The sequence below is a fragment of the Plasmodium coatneyi genome, chromosome 8 (genome assembly GCF_001680005.1).
Source record: "Plasmodium coatneyi strain Hackeri chromosome 8, complete sequence".
Classification (NCBI taxonomy): domain Eukaryota; phylum Apicomplexa; class Aconoidasida; order Haemosporida; family Plasmodiidae; genus Plasmodium; species Plasmodium coatneyi.
This window is the reverse complement of record NC_033563.1, coordinates 981,069-995,607: the sequence shown is the minus strand read 5'-3', so window position 1 is coordinate 995,607 and position 14,539 is coordinate 981,069. Positions and strand designations below refer to the sequence as shown.

General features: G+C 33.0%; 1 protein-coding gene across 1 annotated transcript; it reads right to left on the bottom strand.

The window, feature by feature from the left end:
- Positions 1 to 13,366: 13,366 nt before the first annotated feature.
- PCOAH_00021240 (Uncharacterized protein) lies at positions 13,367 to 14,251 on the bottom strand (the record flags this gene model as incomplete). Its single annotated transcript, XM_020058931.1, has 2 exons — positions 13,367 to 14,026; positions 14,165 to 14,251. The coding sequence occupies 2 exons, from the start codon at positions 14,249 to 14,251 to the stop codon at positions 13,367 to 13,369; spliced, it is 747 nt and encodes a 248-aa protein (XP_019914642.1).
- Between the last annotated feature and the right edge of the window lie 288 nt (positions 14,252 to 14,539).

Genomic DNA, 14,539 nt, shown 5'->3' with positions numbered 1-14,539 from the left:
ATGCACCTTCCGCAGTAGCATCAACAGCATTGGATGATTCTACAGATGTGTCAACCACATATGATAGGTCACCGCGACCTGGTGGAAGAGGAAGGAATAATAGAAGAGGAGGAAATGAAAACAGGAGAACCATTAGTTATCAACGTATGTAATGCGTTCCTTCATTTTCTTCCTTGATATAAGTGGCTATGTGCAGTTCATACGATATAAGGAATGAAATGGCATTTTTTTCTTTTATATTTTCTTTCCTACTTTTTTTTTTCATTTTTCGTTTTTCTTTCTTTTTTTTTTTTTTTTCTTTTTCTTTTAAAAAAAAAAGGAAAGAAAAGAAAAGGAAGAGAGAACGAAGGAACGAAAAATGAAAAATCTAATATTTTACCATACATTCTTCATCTTCTTTAGAGAAGAAAAGAAAATTACATTTTTAAAAATAAGGAAGGAAAAGAAAGGAAGAATGTTGTTCTAGAAAAAATATTACTATTATGATAAAAGGGGGGGGAGAGGGGGATGTGTGCACATATATTTATACTTTTTTCCACAATATAAATGATATAATTCTTTTGTATTAAATCCCTTGTTCCCGTGTTTGTTTCACAAAGTTAAGTATTCTTCTAACTATTGAATAATTATGCACAACGTCTGTGCACACATTGTGCAAAAAAAAGGGAAGGAAGGAGGGGGAGTAATAAATGTACCATGTGCTCTCCCTACATGCACATATATGCATGTGAATATATGAACTGTACACTACACAATATATAAGCTAACAATTTTTTTTTTTATTAACAACATCACTTACGAAAAAAAAAAAAAATTAGAGCATAAAATGAGTAGTGCATGTTGAAAAATTTTTCATTAAGGAAATGTTGAATTATGTATATATATATACATTGTGCAGATGTATGAGTAATCATGTTATGTGTTCATGAATACAATGTTCCATAGTAATCATGTTATGTGTTCAAGAATACAATATTCCGCAGGAATCATAGTCACGCATAATGCAATAGTATAGTATACAGGGTTGAAGAATATATATATGTATATATGCGTACACACAATGCCAATAATTTAACAACAGTGGTACACGGGTAATAAATTCGCAAAGGGAACTAATTTTTTTCTCATGCTGTTCTATTATTCCAGTACAGCATATTCGTTCCTATTTTTTTGTTTTGGCCTCCGTTGTTTACGATAGTTGAGTACATATATACACATGCATAATGTACTAGCACTCCCTAATGATACATATGTATGTATAAACACTCCTTCAAAAAAAAAAAAATTAAAGGAATGCGCACTATTATTATGAAAAAAGTAAAAAATTTAATACATGACCATTCATTATGTAAACATCATAAGGCCAGTGGAATTCTTAAATATGTATTCTGCATGAATATATGACGACCATGTTAAAAATGAACTAAAAATATATATATAAACAAAGATATACTACACACTCACAATAGCAAACAATGACGATAAAACCATTAGGGGTATGTTCTCCTTATGTTAAAAATTGCATGTGTAAATATTAATTTATATATTATTCATATAATACTATATATATATATGATTCAATAGGCCCCAATATGGAATGTACATGAATAAATGCACATATATATACATATATATATATATACGTTCCACTGATTTCCCAATTATAGCAGAATGAATTGGATCAATTACGTTCAAGGCAAATGTACAGTAAGCTGAATGAAGGCATACCCGGGTGGGAAAGTGTAGACTACTTTGGAGCAATGAAGACTGAATTGGAAAGAATTGATGACATTAAGAGCAGCGTGGAGGAAATTGTAAATGCTGCATATTACGTATATAATATAGACGAGAATGAATGGAAGTGGAGGGATAAATGTGACTTCCTATATTTCTGGATAGGGGAGAAAATTTGGGAAAGTTCAGGGAAAGCATCTTTCCATACCATCATGGAGCAGATTAGGAATGTCTTTGAAAATGAACGCAAAGATAGACAGTGTAGCTTTGAATGTGATAAGAATCATGAGGAATATTTTCAAGAGAGGAAAAGAGTATTTGATTACATTAAGGACCGCAACAATATAGAGCAACAAATAAGTGGTGGTGCGTCCTACTGTACTGAAGATTACTTTAATCATCTTCAACGAATAATTACAGCTTATATTACTGTGCGGGCACGTCATATACAGGATAAGAACGAGTTCTGTAACGATTTTGGAGGGAAATTCGAAGATACAGAATTTAGTGAAGTGCAAAAATTGAATTGTAAATTAGTACCTACACCAAAGCATGCAGCATCAAGTGATTCTGTGTCAGAGACGGGTTCAAATTTTCCCGCTGCCATTTCATCCACCGCCGCAGCACTCCTAGGAATTCCAATGTTTAGTTTTTTTTTATATAAAGTAATCGCCAAGATTTATAAAATATGTGCATAATGTTCATTAATTAATATTATTTTCATATTAAAAGTACATACATAAAAATTAAACTATGCTGTATATGCACATGCTACACATATGTTCCTCCCCTACTCTTCCTACATTTCCATTTTTAGTATACCTCATTATTTCCATGGATACGTGGCACGGTCTCCCCAAAAAGAAGAAAAGCAAGATCGGTCGGACGTAATTTATATTTGATGACAGAAGACACGTTGACAACATACACTAGTGATAATTCCGCAACAACAGAAGATTCTAACACAGATGAGTCCAACACATTATATTCTACTCCATATACTTTACGATCCACAAGGACGGGAAGTACACAACAAAGACAATCAAGGCAAAGGAACAACCAGAACGCAAGGGAGGGAAATAGAAATATAGCCTATGAACGTATTTGATGTGAAATTTAGTGTAATGTCCTACCCTCCCCCTAAGGAAACTATAATAATGTGCAAGATTCTATATATATAAAAGAACAAATAAATGTTGTAGTCACCACACATATATATATAGTTATATGTATGTCCACATACATATATATGTGTACATAAATTATACATACGTATATATACATAAATTGTACAGTCCACGTTTTATTTGAAATGCATATTACTTAAAGTAAGCACTTTATTCTTCATTTAAATAACACATATGTTATTTACAATGAGCACTTCATTTTATCTAAAATGTCATATATTACTAAAAATGAGCACTTTCTTCTTATTTAAAATAACATACACATATATATATATTATTTAATGTAAAAGTTCTTTTTATTAAGGAAAAAAAAAGAAAGAAAAAAAAAAATGACACACTTACAACTTATAATTTGTATTTGGACTAAGATTTGTATTTGTGCCTTTTGTATTTGGATCGTTGGATGTATTTTTTTCGGGCTCGGTAATAATAAAAAGCTACTAATGCACTTATTGCTATAAGTGCCATGATTGGAAGAACAGCATGTGCCCACGCCCAAATTCTTGTTTCATGCGAAGCTGCCTTGTAAAATTTTTGTACATCCTGCACAATACCTCCAAAGGTGTCACCATCAGCTAAAACAATTGAGATCACATAATGTAGAATTAATATACAAAGTGCCATAATACCTACTATAAGTAGTAGTAAGGTTCTATGTTTAAGTTTTCCATATTTACATTTTTTATACAACCTTCGACATTTGTCTCGCAAGGTGGTATTTTTTAGGGTGGTGTTATTTTTATTCCTGCCTGTTTTATATGGTGCATTATAACCAGTTCTCTTTGAAGTTGATCCATTATGTGGTTCATTTGGGGAGGTGTTTTTAAAGGGGGGGTCATCTCCATTATAACTTTTATTATTAAATGGACTTCCCTGCAACGCTGTTCTAGCAGAAGATTCACTTCCTGTTGATGATCCTTCACTGCTTGTACTGCTTGAATCTGAGGAGTCAAAACCGCTGGGCGCATTACCCAATGATGGTGTTGCCTGTACTGCTACCTAACATAAGTAAAAAAAAAAAAGAAAAAGGAGGTGGCACATTCATAATTCATGTGGAGTACATATAAGTATTACTGTTCAAAAAAGAAAAGAGGGTACGAGGAAGTGGGCGGCGGAAGGGAAAACCTTCCCTTCCCCCGAACCCCTTCCTTCTTCCTTGCATCCCTTCCCTAAGCACCCCATTCCCTTCCACCTTCCTTCTAACAGCCTTCCTTTTTTTCCCTCACTCAGCAAAAATGAATAAAATGTTCATTAATCATAATAATGAATGAGTATGTGTTTGTATGTGTGTTCGTCAAATATATATTTTTTGTTTTATTTGTAGGTGTGTGTAACAGTAGCTCCTATCTCTTACATGACGTGGATATTGTGCCCACAAAAACAGGAGTACGAAGGTGAATATTAAATATTTTGTAGGGAAGGGTGCCATTTTTTTTTTGTTTGACTTCCTTTTTTTTATTTATTTTTCTTCTTTTTTAATGTAAAGAAAAGTTATAAAAAGTAAAAAATGTTTTCTTTTCTAATTTATATTAAATGGATTGTATGGATTGTGTATGATGATTAATATTATTTTCTTCTTCTTTGTGTTGAACATAGAGAATGTGTTAAATTCAATCAATTGTGTGTTCTGTACGCGTGCGCGATTCAACGTTCTTTTCTATTTTTCTTCGTGAGTGTGTATATATATATCTTATATTAGAAATAATTTATTATAATATATAATAATATACCTATATAAAAGAATATATATTAATTTAAAATAATGAAAAAGAAAATTTTTAAATTGATTTTATTGTATATTCTGTACTATTTCAAAAATTAATTGAAGTTATTCATATTCCCTGAAAAGAAAAGTAGAACGCACCCCCTCCCACACACTAACAGCCCTAATCCTAAATCTTACACTCCCTTTCCATCACTCCTTTTACTTCCTTCACTTCCCATCACTCCTTCCACACCCTTTCCTTCCACCCTAACACAACCTTCCTTCACTCTCATTCCTTCAATCCCTTTCCTTCACCACCCCTACCCTCCATACTCTTTCTTCCACACCCAACCCCCTACACTCACACACTTAACCTTTCATTCTAATACCCTTACACTCTACTTTCACACCCTAAACCTTCACTCTAACACCTTTAATCCCCACTCCTACTCCCCCACACTCTAACACCCTCCTCCTCCTAAACCCCACATCTTCCTCCTAACTCCCTCAGCACACACCAACACTCACTCACCACATTCTTCACACCCTAACACACTGTTCTCCACACTAACACCCCCTAGCCCACACTCTCCAGTAGTATGTCGCTCCCTTCTTCTTCTAACGGTGTAATAGAAATATTTTATACCTTTCAAAAAAAAAAAATTAAAATTATTTAAGTTTACACTCAAAAAAATTTTATTATTTTAATTTAGATATAATAGTGAAAAAAAGTAGTGGGAGGGAAGGACGTCATATTTTTTTTGCACGTTCAGAATGATGGAATTTTTTTCTTTAGGTGTGTTGTCTGTGTGGTGGAGGGGGAAGAATGAAGTGTACGAGGGGGGTGGAAGGAAGGTGGTGTTAGTGGTCGAAGGAAGGTTCTGTTAGGTGGTATGGTGGAAGGAGGGTTATGTTAGGGCTGGTTGGTGGAAGGAAAGGTTGTTAGGTGGAATGATGGAAGGGAAGGTTGTCTTAGGGTGGTGATTGTTGGAAGGGAAGGTTGTTAGGTGGTGGTAGGTGGGTTGTTAGAAGGAAGGTTGATAGGTGGTACGGTGGTAGGTGGGTTGTTATGTGCGTTGTTAGGGTGTAGAATTTCTTTTTTCTTTTTTTTTTTTTTTTATTTCCAACACACCCTTCTTTGTTGTTGTAATAGTTGTTTTTGTTGTACAAGGATTGTTGTTACAAGTTGTGTGTAATTGTTGTTGTGTACAAGTTGTTTGCTGGTTTTTGTTCATCTGGAAGATTAACATGAATGAACATTTAGGTGCTGATCATCTGGTAGATGATGAAGTGGTGGTGTATGGAATGGAATATTTGGACGAATTAGTTGAATCATATTCCGTTGTTGAGGTGTAGGCGTCGTCGTCGTCACCCTCAAACTCATTAAATTCTCTCCTAAGGGACCTTTTACTTCTTCTGCTTCCGCTCCTTCTTCCCCCAGAGGAGTTATTCCCCTTAAAGAAGGAAGAGAGAAAGAGGTGTGATTTATACTTGTAAAAAAGGAAAGCAACAATTGTTGATAATCCTATTGCTGTTGCGACCAATGCAGAAGGAACAGCGACAGGGGCGACACCACTATGTTGGCTGCTGGCACTACCTACCCCTGGTGCCACCCCTACTCCTGGTGCAACACCAACTCCTGGGGCAACACCAACACCTACTCCTACAGGAGTGCAGTTGGCCATATTTTGCAGTTCAAGCAAGAGTGACTTATATTTTGTGGTGAAATCATTACAACAAGCAGGCTTAGTACTTTGCCCATTATTGCATACCTTATCCATATAATCAAAAGCTGCTTTAGCGTTTTTTACATATTTGCAATATGCTAAATGGCTAAAATTCCCATCGTCCGCTAATTTCATTTTTATGGTGTCTTTGTCTTGGGAATAATCATAGATGGATTTCATTTGATCAAATGGAAAACCTTTTGTAATGCTGTATATAGCGGTGCAATTATTTCCGTTTCCCTTTCCCTTAGTGCCTAATTTTGTGTAAATTTCGTTCATAACTGTGGAAACTGTACTGGTTTTCTTAAATTGACTATATAACAGATCCCACAACCAATAGTACAAATAATGACAATATTCACTATCGGAAGGATTGTCCCCCTTCTTTTTATGTGTGTAACACCAACCCTTTACAATTTTATTTGTATTATCCTCATTAACCCCGCTAGCCTGCAGCTCCCTCTTTACACCACTTCGTTCATCTGGGCCAAAGGATGCATCATAGTGAACACAACTTTCCGTAGTGCTACTACCTAACCATTTATATTCCCTCCCTGAATTTAAACCTTCCAATTCTTGTTCCTCCTGTTGGTTCAACTGTTTTTCATCGCCCTTGGGCACATATTCTTCTTCTTCGACGGAGATGACGATTTCTTTGGACACTGATGTGCACTTCAGTTCTGATAGTTCCTCCGGTGTGCACTTCCTGCTGTTCTTGAATTTCCCATCAAATTCTGTGCAATACTTTTCCGTTCTTGTGTTACATTTATCACATAACCATTTATATGCTTCTTCAGCAAATCTACGATGTGTAGTATACTGTTCTTTACCCAAATAGTCAGTACAATACCCCTTATTCTTTAAAGCGGCAATGCTATACTCATAATCAAATAACTGTTTAGCATGTTCGAAAAGGTCACTGCTCATGTTAGGATATACGTTCTCACACTTCCTCTTACATATACTTTCCTGTGGAAATTTCCCCAGTTGTTTGTAAATTGCATTCATGGCAGTTTGAAATGGAGTATCCTCGAGTAAATTTGCATTTTTCCTTAATTCCACACCTAACCAATAGAACAGGAATCTGCAAGGATCAAAGTAAGGTGCGCCACTGTTGTTCACTTTACGTGCATAATAATAGTTATCTATAATTTGGTTGGCCAACTTTTGATCAAACCTCCACATGTTCACTATTCCGAACATTTCCTTTTTCATTTTCTCCTTACAGTCATGCCCACGAACACCAATTTGACAATTCTTCACCTTATTGAACTCATCGTATATTTTTACTGAGGGTAATGTATCATCCATTTTTTCTTCCCTTTTTCTTTGCTTTATTTCATATGCACATTTCTATATATAATTAAGTTATTTTTATATATCTATATGTGATGTTTTATGTGGGTGTTATTTTTATATATCTATATGTGGGTTAGTTGTGTGGGTGTTATTTTTATATCTATGTGGGAGTTATTTCATCTATGTGTGTGGTGTTATTTTATATGTATATGTGGGTGTTATTTTAAATATGTTTTATTCATGTTGGATATTTTATGTTTGGTTATTATTCTAACTTCGGTTATTATTCTATGTTTTGCATTGTTATTTTAGGTTTTGTTTTGTTATTTTTATATATGATAATTATCTGTGTTATTTTGTATGTGCGTTATATTTATGTTAAAGGGCGCTCCTTATATATTCACATATACACATAATAATATGTATATGTATATATATGATTTTTCTTTTCCCTCTTCGATAAAAATTTGAGTATACACTTTTGATTTACAATTTATTATTTCGGAGGAGATTATTGAAAGTTGTTGACATACATGGTATAGTCCATACACAAAGTGTTCCTCCTTCAGCATAGACATTTATTAGTATTCAATAGAAAGCGTGAATTTACAAAATAAAAAAGAAATGATAGAATAAAAAGGGGGGAATTACATGGAATTATATGTGTGAAAGAAAAAAAAAATCTTTATACATCCTTATAATAATGTTCCTTTGCATTACATCACTCCTTGCTCCCTTTTTTTTTTTTTTTCATTTTTTTCCTTCATAATAAGAATTCCTTTCCTACCCTTCCCATTTTTCTTTTTTCATTGAGCATAGCATAAATAATTCCTTTACACAGAATATGCATGCACCATTCTCTGAGCTATAATTCCACTCTGATTTATATTGTATACTACGTATTAATTTTACCCTACCATCCCCTCTTTTATTTTTTACTTTTCCTATTTTTCTGTTTTCCGTATTGTACGAAAGTGTATTCAAGTTTCTGTGTAATGAATATAAGTTGCACAAAAAAAAATTTTCTCCTTCACTTTATATTAATTTGTTTGCAAACATTTTTTTTTTTACTGAACATTAGAATTGATTCTTCGTTCTTTACATAAGTCTTTACCCTTATAAGTTTTTTCTTTCCTTTTTTTTTATTAAATATATTTATGTGCACATGTATAAAATTCTTCTCTTCGCATTCCATACTTAAAGTAGTTCTTCATTTCTCAGTGTAAGTCATTACAGTTGCTGAGGTTCCGCATTCATTCAATGTTACATTACATTTGATGATACTTTATATTTCTCCTTTCTTCGTTCCTGTTGTACCTTTGCTGCCTTTGCTTTTGTTGTGGTCGTTGTTTTTGTGGCTGCCTTGTATTATTTGTTGTTCCTGCTCCTGTTCTTCCACATCTGAGTGGTGGTGGTTGTCGCCCATGATATATAGTGGATGCATCTGTTGCTGTGGACAAGTCTCCTATTGTTGATGAAGTGTCCGCTGTTGAATACAATGTGGAATCATTTTCTGTTAATGTGTCGAAGTCGCTTTGAATTGTTGTTCTTTTTCTTCTATTACTGCTTCTAGTGGAGGTGCTCCCTCCTCCTCCAAAAAGGGTGTTACTTATCCAAGAAGGTAGTAGTTTGTACTACGAAAGGGGAAAAGGAGTGGAAAGGGTGAGGAAGGGTGGAAGAGTGTTAAAGATATACATATATGTTATATATGTATATATGTTGTTTTTTCTAACATTTATTTTTAAATGAATGTACATATATAAATAAAGTGCTATTATTTATGTACATTTCAAATGTGTGTATGTATATTGTGTTAGTGGTAGTCATAATTGTACCTTGTATGAAAGGAAAGCAAGGGCTGGTAATGCTGCTACTCCTAATATGGAAGAAACAGCGGCTACTGCTGTATTCCCAGAAGAGGACGCAGGGACGAAAATTGTTGGACTCCATACAAAATTAGGGCTACAACCAAAATTGACGCTCTTATATACTAGAACACCGTTTCCAGATTCTCCTCCTAAGTTGCAACTAGTGCCTTCTAGACCTGTGGTCTTCTGTATACATTCTGTCTTAGGCTCAAATTTTAACTCTTTCTGTCCACTGCAATCTTCATACACTTTCTTAAATTCTTTACAATATGGATCATTATTATTTGTAGGGTCTTCACAATCTGCCCTTACAGCCTGATAAGCTGTGACAGCTTGATCTAGGTGTTCGTAATAACCTTTGTCACAGGTGTTGTTATGAGATGATAGTTTTTCTATTATGTTTTTGTAATCAAAGGAGAAGTCGAAAACAAGTTTTCTTTGATTGAACAACTTTTGGTCAAGATTTTTAGTGTGGTCTGTGTCCATAATGGTGCAATTGTTTGGAATATGGAATTCTTCCAATGCTTTATATATACATTGCATTGTTGCTAAAAATTTAGTACCATCCTTCACACTGTTCCCCCCGTTACTATTCCACACTTGGTAACCTAACCAGTAGTAGAGAAAATGACAAAGGGATTTATTAAACAATTTGTCCAATTCGGCCGATTCGTCGGCCGTTTCGTCCTCCCCGCCCGCTCCGTAATCATCCTGCTCTGTCTGGTTTGCTTCTTCTTTCTTTGAAGACGCAAAGCACAGGGCCCTTGCGATTTTATCGGCAATATTAGTAATTGCGGGGCACTTCTGTAGCTTCCCCTTCACGCCTCCCCATTCACTTCTACTGTTACAGTAATCGATATTTCTTTCGACCCTACTATAGAAACGTGATCTCGAACCTAGGACTTCTAAGGTTGCTTTCTGTAAATATGATCGGCATGAATTATATATGTTCATTTTTGTACTTTTACATTTATTTCTATAGTGCTATATATGAATTATTATTCATTCAAGAATGATACATGCACATTAAGCAGAAGGAAATATACATTTAAGTATCCTCCTTGGGCTGGTTTTGCCATTGTTCATGTGTATGTTCGTGTATATGTAATCAATTTTTTGTTATATAAAATGTGCTCATTTTTCTACAACATATATACATATATGGCATATATATATGTATATTTCTACATACATATATATATCTATATGTAGAATGTGGATGCAAATTGTGCATGTAAAATATTTTGGATGTACAAATTCTCTTTGCATGGAAATTTTTTTGCATGTACAAAATTTTCTTTGCATAGAACTTTTTTTTTGCATGTACAAGTTCTCTTTGCGTAGAAATTTTTTTGCATGTAAAATTTTTTCTGCCTGTAAAATTCTACGTAATTTGCAGGATTATGATAATTTTATAGCTTATGAATGCATATTATTACACACTTCTTATTTCTTTCTTCTGTAAATAAGTGTACAATACTCAACTGCCCAGGTGACCTTAGCACATTATACATATCAAACCATCATATGTACATATAGCTATGGTAAAAATAGGAACAAATATGGTAGAAGAAGGTAACAAAATAAGCAAGGGAGATAAACAGAAATAAAAAATTTTTAACACACACACATTCCCCAATAAATTCATTTATTGTATGATTAGAATGTACATGTTAACACAGAACACTATATATATTTTTTTTTGATGTATGCTCTCCTATCTTATGTATATGCGAATATATAGTGCTTACGTATATATAGTAGGATGCAATTCTTTCCCCCTTTTTAAGGGGGAAAATTTTATTTTATATTAATCATCCATACTTTTTTTTTCTGCGCAGGATAAAATTATTAAAAAATTTATCACGCACATATATAGTTTCATATGTAAGGAGTACTCTATAATTTTCCCCTCCAATGCACATATTTATTAGTATTTAATAAGCAGCTTTCAGTTATAAAATAAACGGAAAAAAATAATATATGAAGGCAAGAATTTTTGCATTATATACCATTTATATTATTTATATTATTTGCATTATTCATATTATTCATATATACTCATATTAATTATATTATTTATGTAGGAAATAATAATTATTGAGTACACATAGAAGGCAGGAAGATGATACAGTAAGGTATGGTAAGGGTGAGGTGCGTAGCACGCTGAGCTTCATGCTGCACCTTTTTTTTCTATTTTATACTACACTTTACACCTTACATGTGTTCATTCTTACCTCATCCTTTTTTTTATTAGAGCTAAGAGCGATGGTTTAAGGTTTTATCTTTTTCTTATGGATACCATGTTGAGGAATATATATATGATTATATATGCATGATCGTCATTGTTATTTGTGTATACAATTATTGGGCATAGCTCCAAACAAAAACAAATATCGTAACATACTAACGATGACAGAAATGATGAAGAATTTTATCGAGCTCCATAATACATAAAAGGATTGTAAAATCACCAATCCTCACATAAAATACAATGTAAAAAAAAAAAAAATGACACTTTTGAAGGGCATAAAGAAAATAATCCAATGTTCTCTCATTCTATTTACTTTAATCAGTGATTCTGAAAAGCAAATGAAATATTCCAAACGGTACATTAATTGCATGAACGGAATGGTGCCAATTCTCTTAATCTTTCTTCTTTTTTTTTCATTTTTCTGTTTTTCTCTTACACTCCATGATGCGCTTTTCCACCTAGATAAAAGAGTGCACCAATTCTATTACAATTCTAAAATGAGCAAAACAAAATTCCCCGAAAAATTTTCACTATATTATGCATTCTTCGTCATTCCTCCACAGATATATTTTAAATCCCAAAAGAAATTTACAAATTTAAAAATCAGTATGCCCATTAGAGCTAAAGAAAACCTGTAATACCCATTAGAAAATAATATGAATGAACATACGGCAAGAAAATAGGGCGAAGATAATACTCTAAAATTGTTGGTAAACTTCGAAATGCTATTGTCATTAACCTGTTTTATAATATCCTCAGACACTTCTGATTTTTCCTTGCGTCTTCTATCTATGTCTATACTTTTCGCCTGATCTAAATGTGACTTCACTGTTGTTATGATTCTTTCCGCATCTTCATCAGTATATCCCATTTTATTTAAAAAGTTTTCCTTATATAAATGGAATATTCCATCGAAGTTCACTTCGGAATCTGCTAATAATCTGTAGCCTCCTAAAAATTCGGAGATTCCGCCATTATTCCTGATTTCATGAATCGTGTCCTATGTTTCGTCATAGTTGCGGATAAAGGGAGTGCGGGAATAAATAACACGGAAGTAATTACTACTTCCTGCAGTGCTTACATGTATTATTAAATCAAATTGCAGTGCGTATTCGTCTTATACATAAGAGCGCTAATTGTTCATTAGGAAAATACGACTATAAGATGGGCATATGTCGTACAAATACGGAAGTCCTTTATTTTACTGAGATTGAGTGCAAATATGGATTGCACATGCTTAAATTCGTTCCACTAAAAATTCAGTTTCATCATAGGTTCAACCAAATACTTATTTTTCTGCTCATGACGAGGAATGAAGTTCCATTCCATGAACATATGATTAGTAAATGAATTGTGTTAACCCATTTAATATGTTTCCCATATACAACAAAAAGACATTAATTCGCACATGAAAATTGATTGTGCATTACAAGGAGAAGGATTATGAAATCAAACAGTTGGATCAATTAAATGCATATAAGACTGCTGCTTCATATATAAAATGTAAATGGATTCATATGTACCATATATACTATATCGTTGCTGCATTCATTCGGTATGTATGCATTTTTGCAAAATATTACGGATTCCGTTTAAGGAAAAAATATATCTTTACAAAGCACACAATATTCCTTAAATTTCAGTTTACCCCTTCCAGCTTCTAATCTGTGATATTTTACAACTTTTGTCATGATGTAAATGACCAAAAATATAATTATAAATGTTAATATTATAAAAAAAATACCATATATCCCATATAGGACTTTAGCTAGCAAATGAGTTATGTTGCCACAGATTCTAACAAAAATCGGCAATATTGTTCCAAGCAGTAGAACTAAACACATTGCAATAGTTCGTTTACCCCATTTTCTAACTGTACTTTCTTTTAGTTTTGTCTTAAAGCTACTAGTCCCTACTTGCTGTTCACCCGTTCTATCAATCAGATCAAATATTTTTTTTTCAAAATAACCATCTAGTCTTTTTAAACATTTCCCCTTAGTATACTTATGTTTAGGTTGTTCTGTATAAATTCCTAAATCGTTCAAAAAACTCTCCTGCATCTGTTCATACTCCGATAAATCATCTGAAACACATTTAGCACTGTTATATGGGCTGCCTTCTAATGTTTCATCCTGCATTTTTGATTGGTCCAATTCCTTTTGAATCTCATGTTCTGCTAATGATCTCTGAAATCTTATGTCCGATATTATTTCAGTATTATATGAATATCCTATTTTATAATCCGAAGGAAACTGAAGGATATAATGTGAATATGATTTTAGGGAATTAGCTATATATGAATAAATAATATTAATAGAAGCAGAATATATTAAATAAACGTAAAAAAAGGGAAGAAGACAGAGGAGTAATATAAAATATTGTTATTATACCGAATCATTATGAGGGCTATACATCCGCATAAATAGTATAAATGCTGCAATATTAGAAATAATAATCCTCATTATATATCCCTTCATTATATAAGTAATTATTAATAGTCTTGTTAATATAATATAAAGAATGAAGTATTTATGATGCTCTGGAAAAAATGATTCTGTATATAATTAAGCGTATTTCTTATTATTTTAATCAGTAAAAACAAGATATAATCTGAGGAAGTGTAATACACATTATTAAATAAAAATGAACTGCACATCTGCAAAAGTATTATATTAAAATTTTACTATATAGTATATTACAGCGCATATATACTTACATATACATATATATACATATGTAAGGAAGTTATTCTGAACTCTATACAT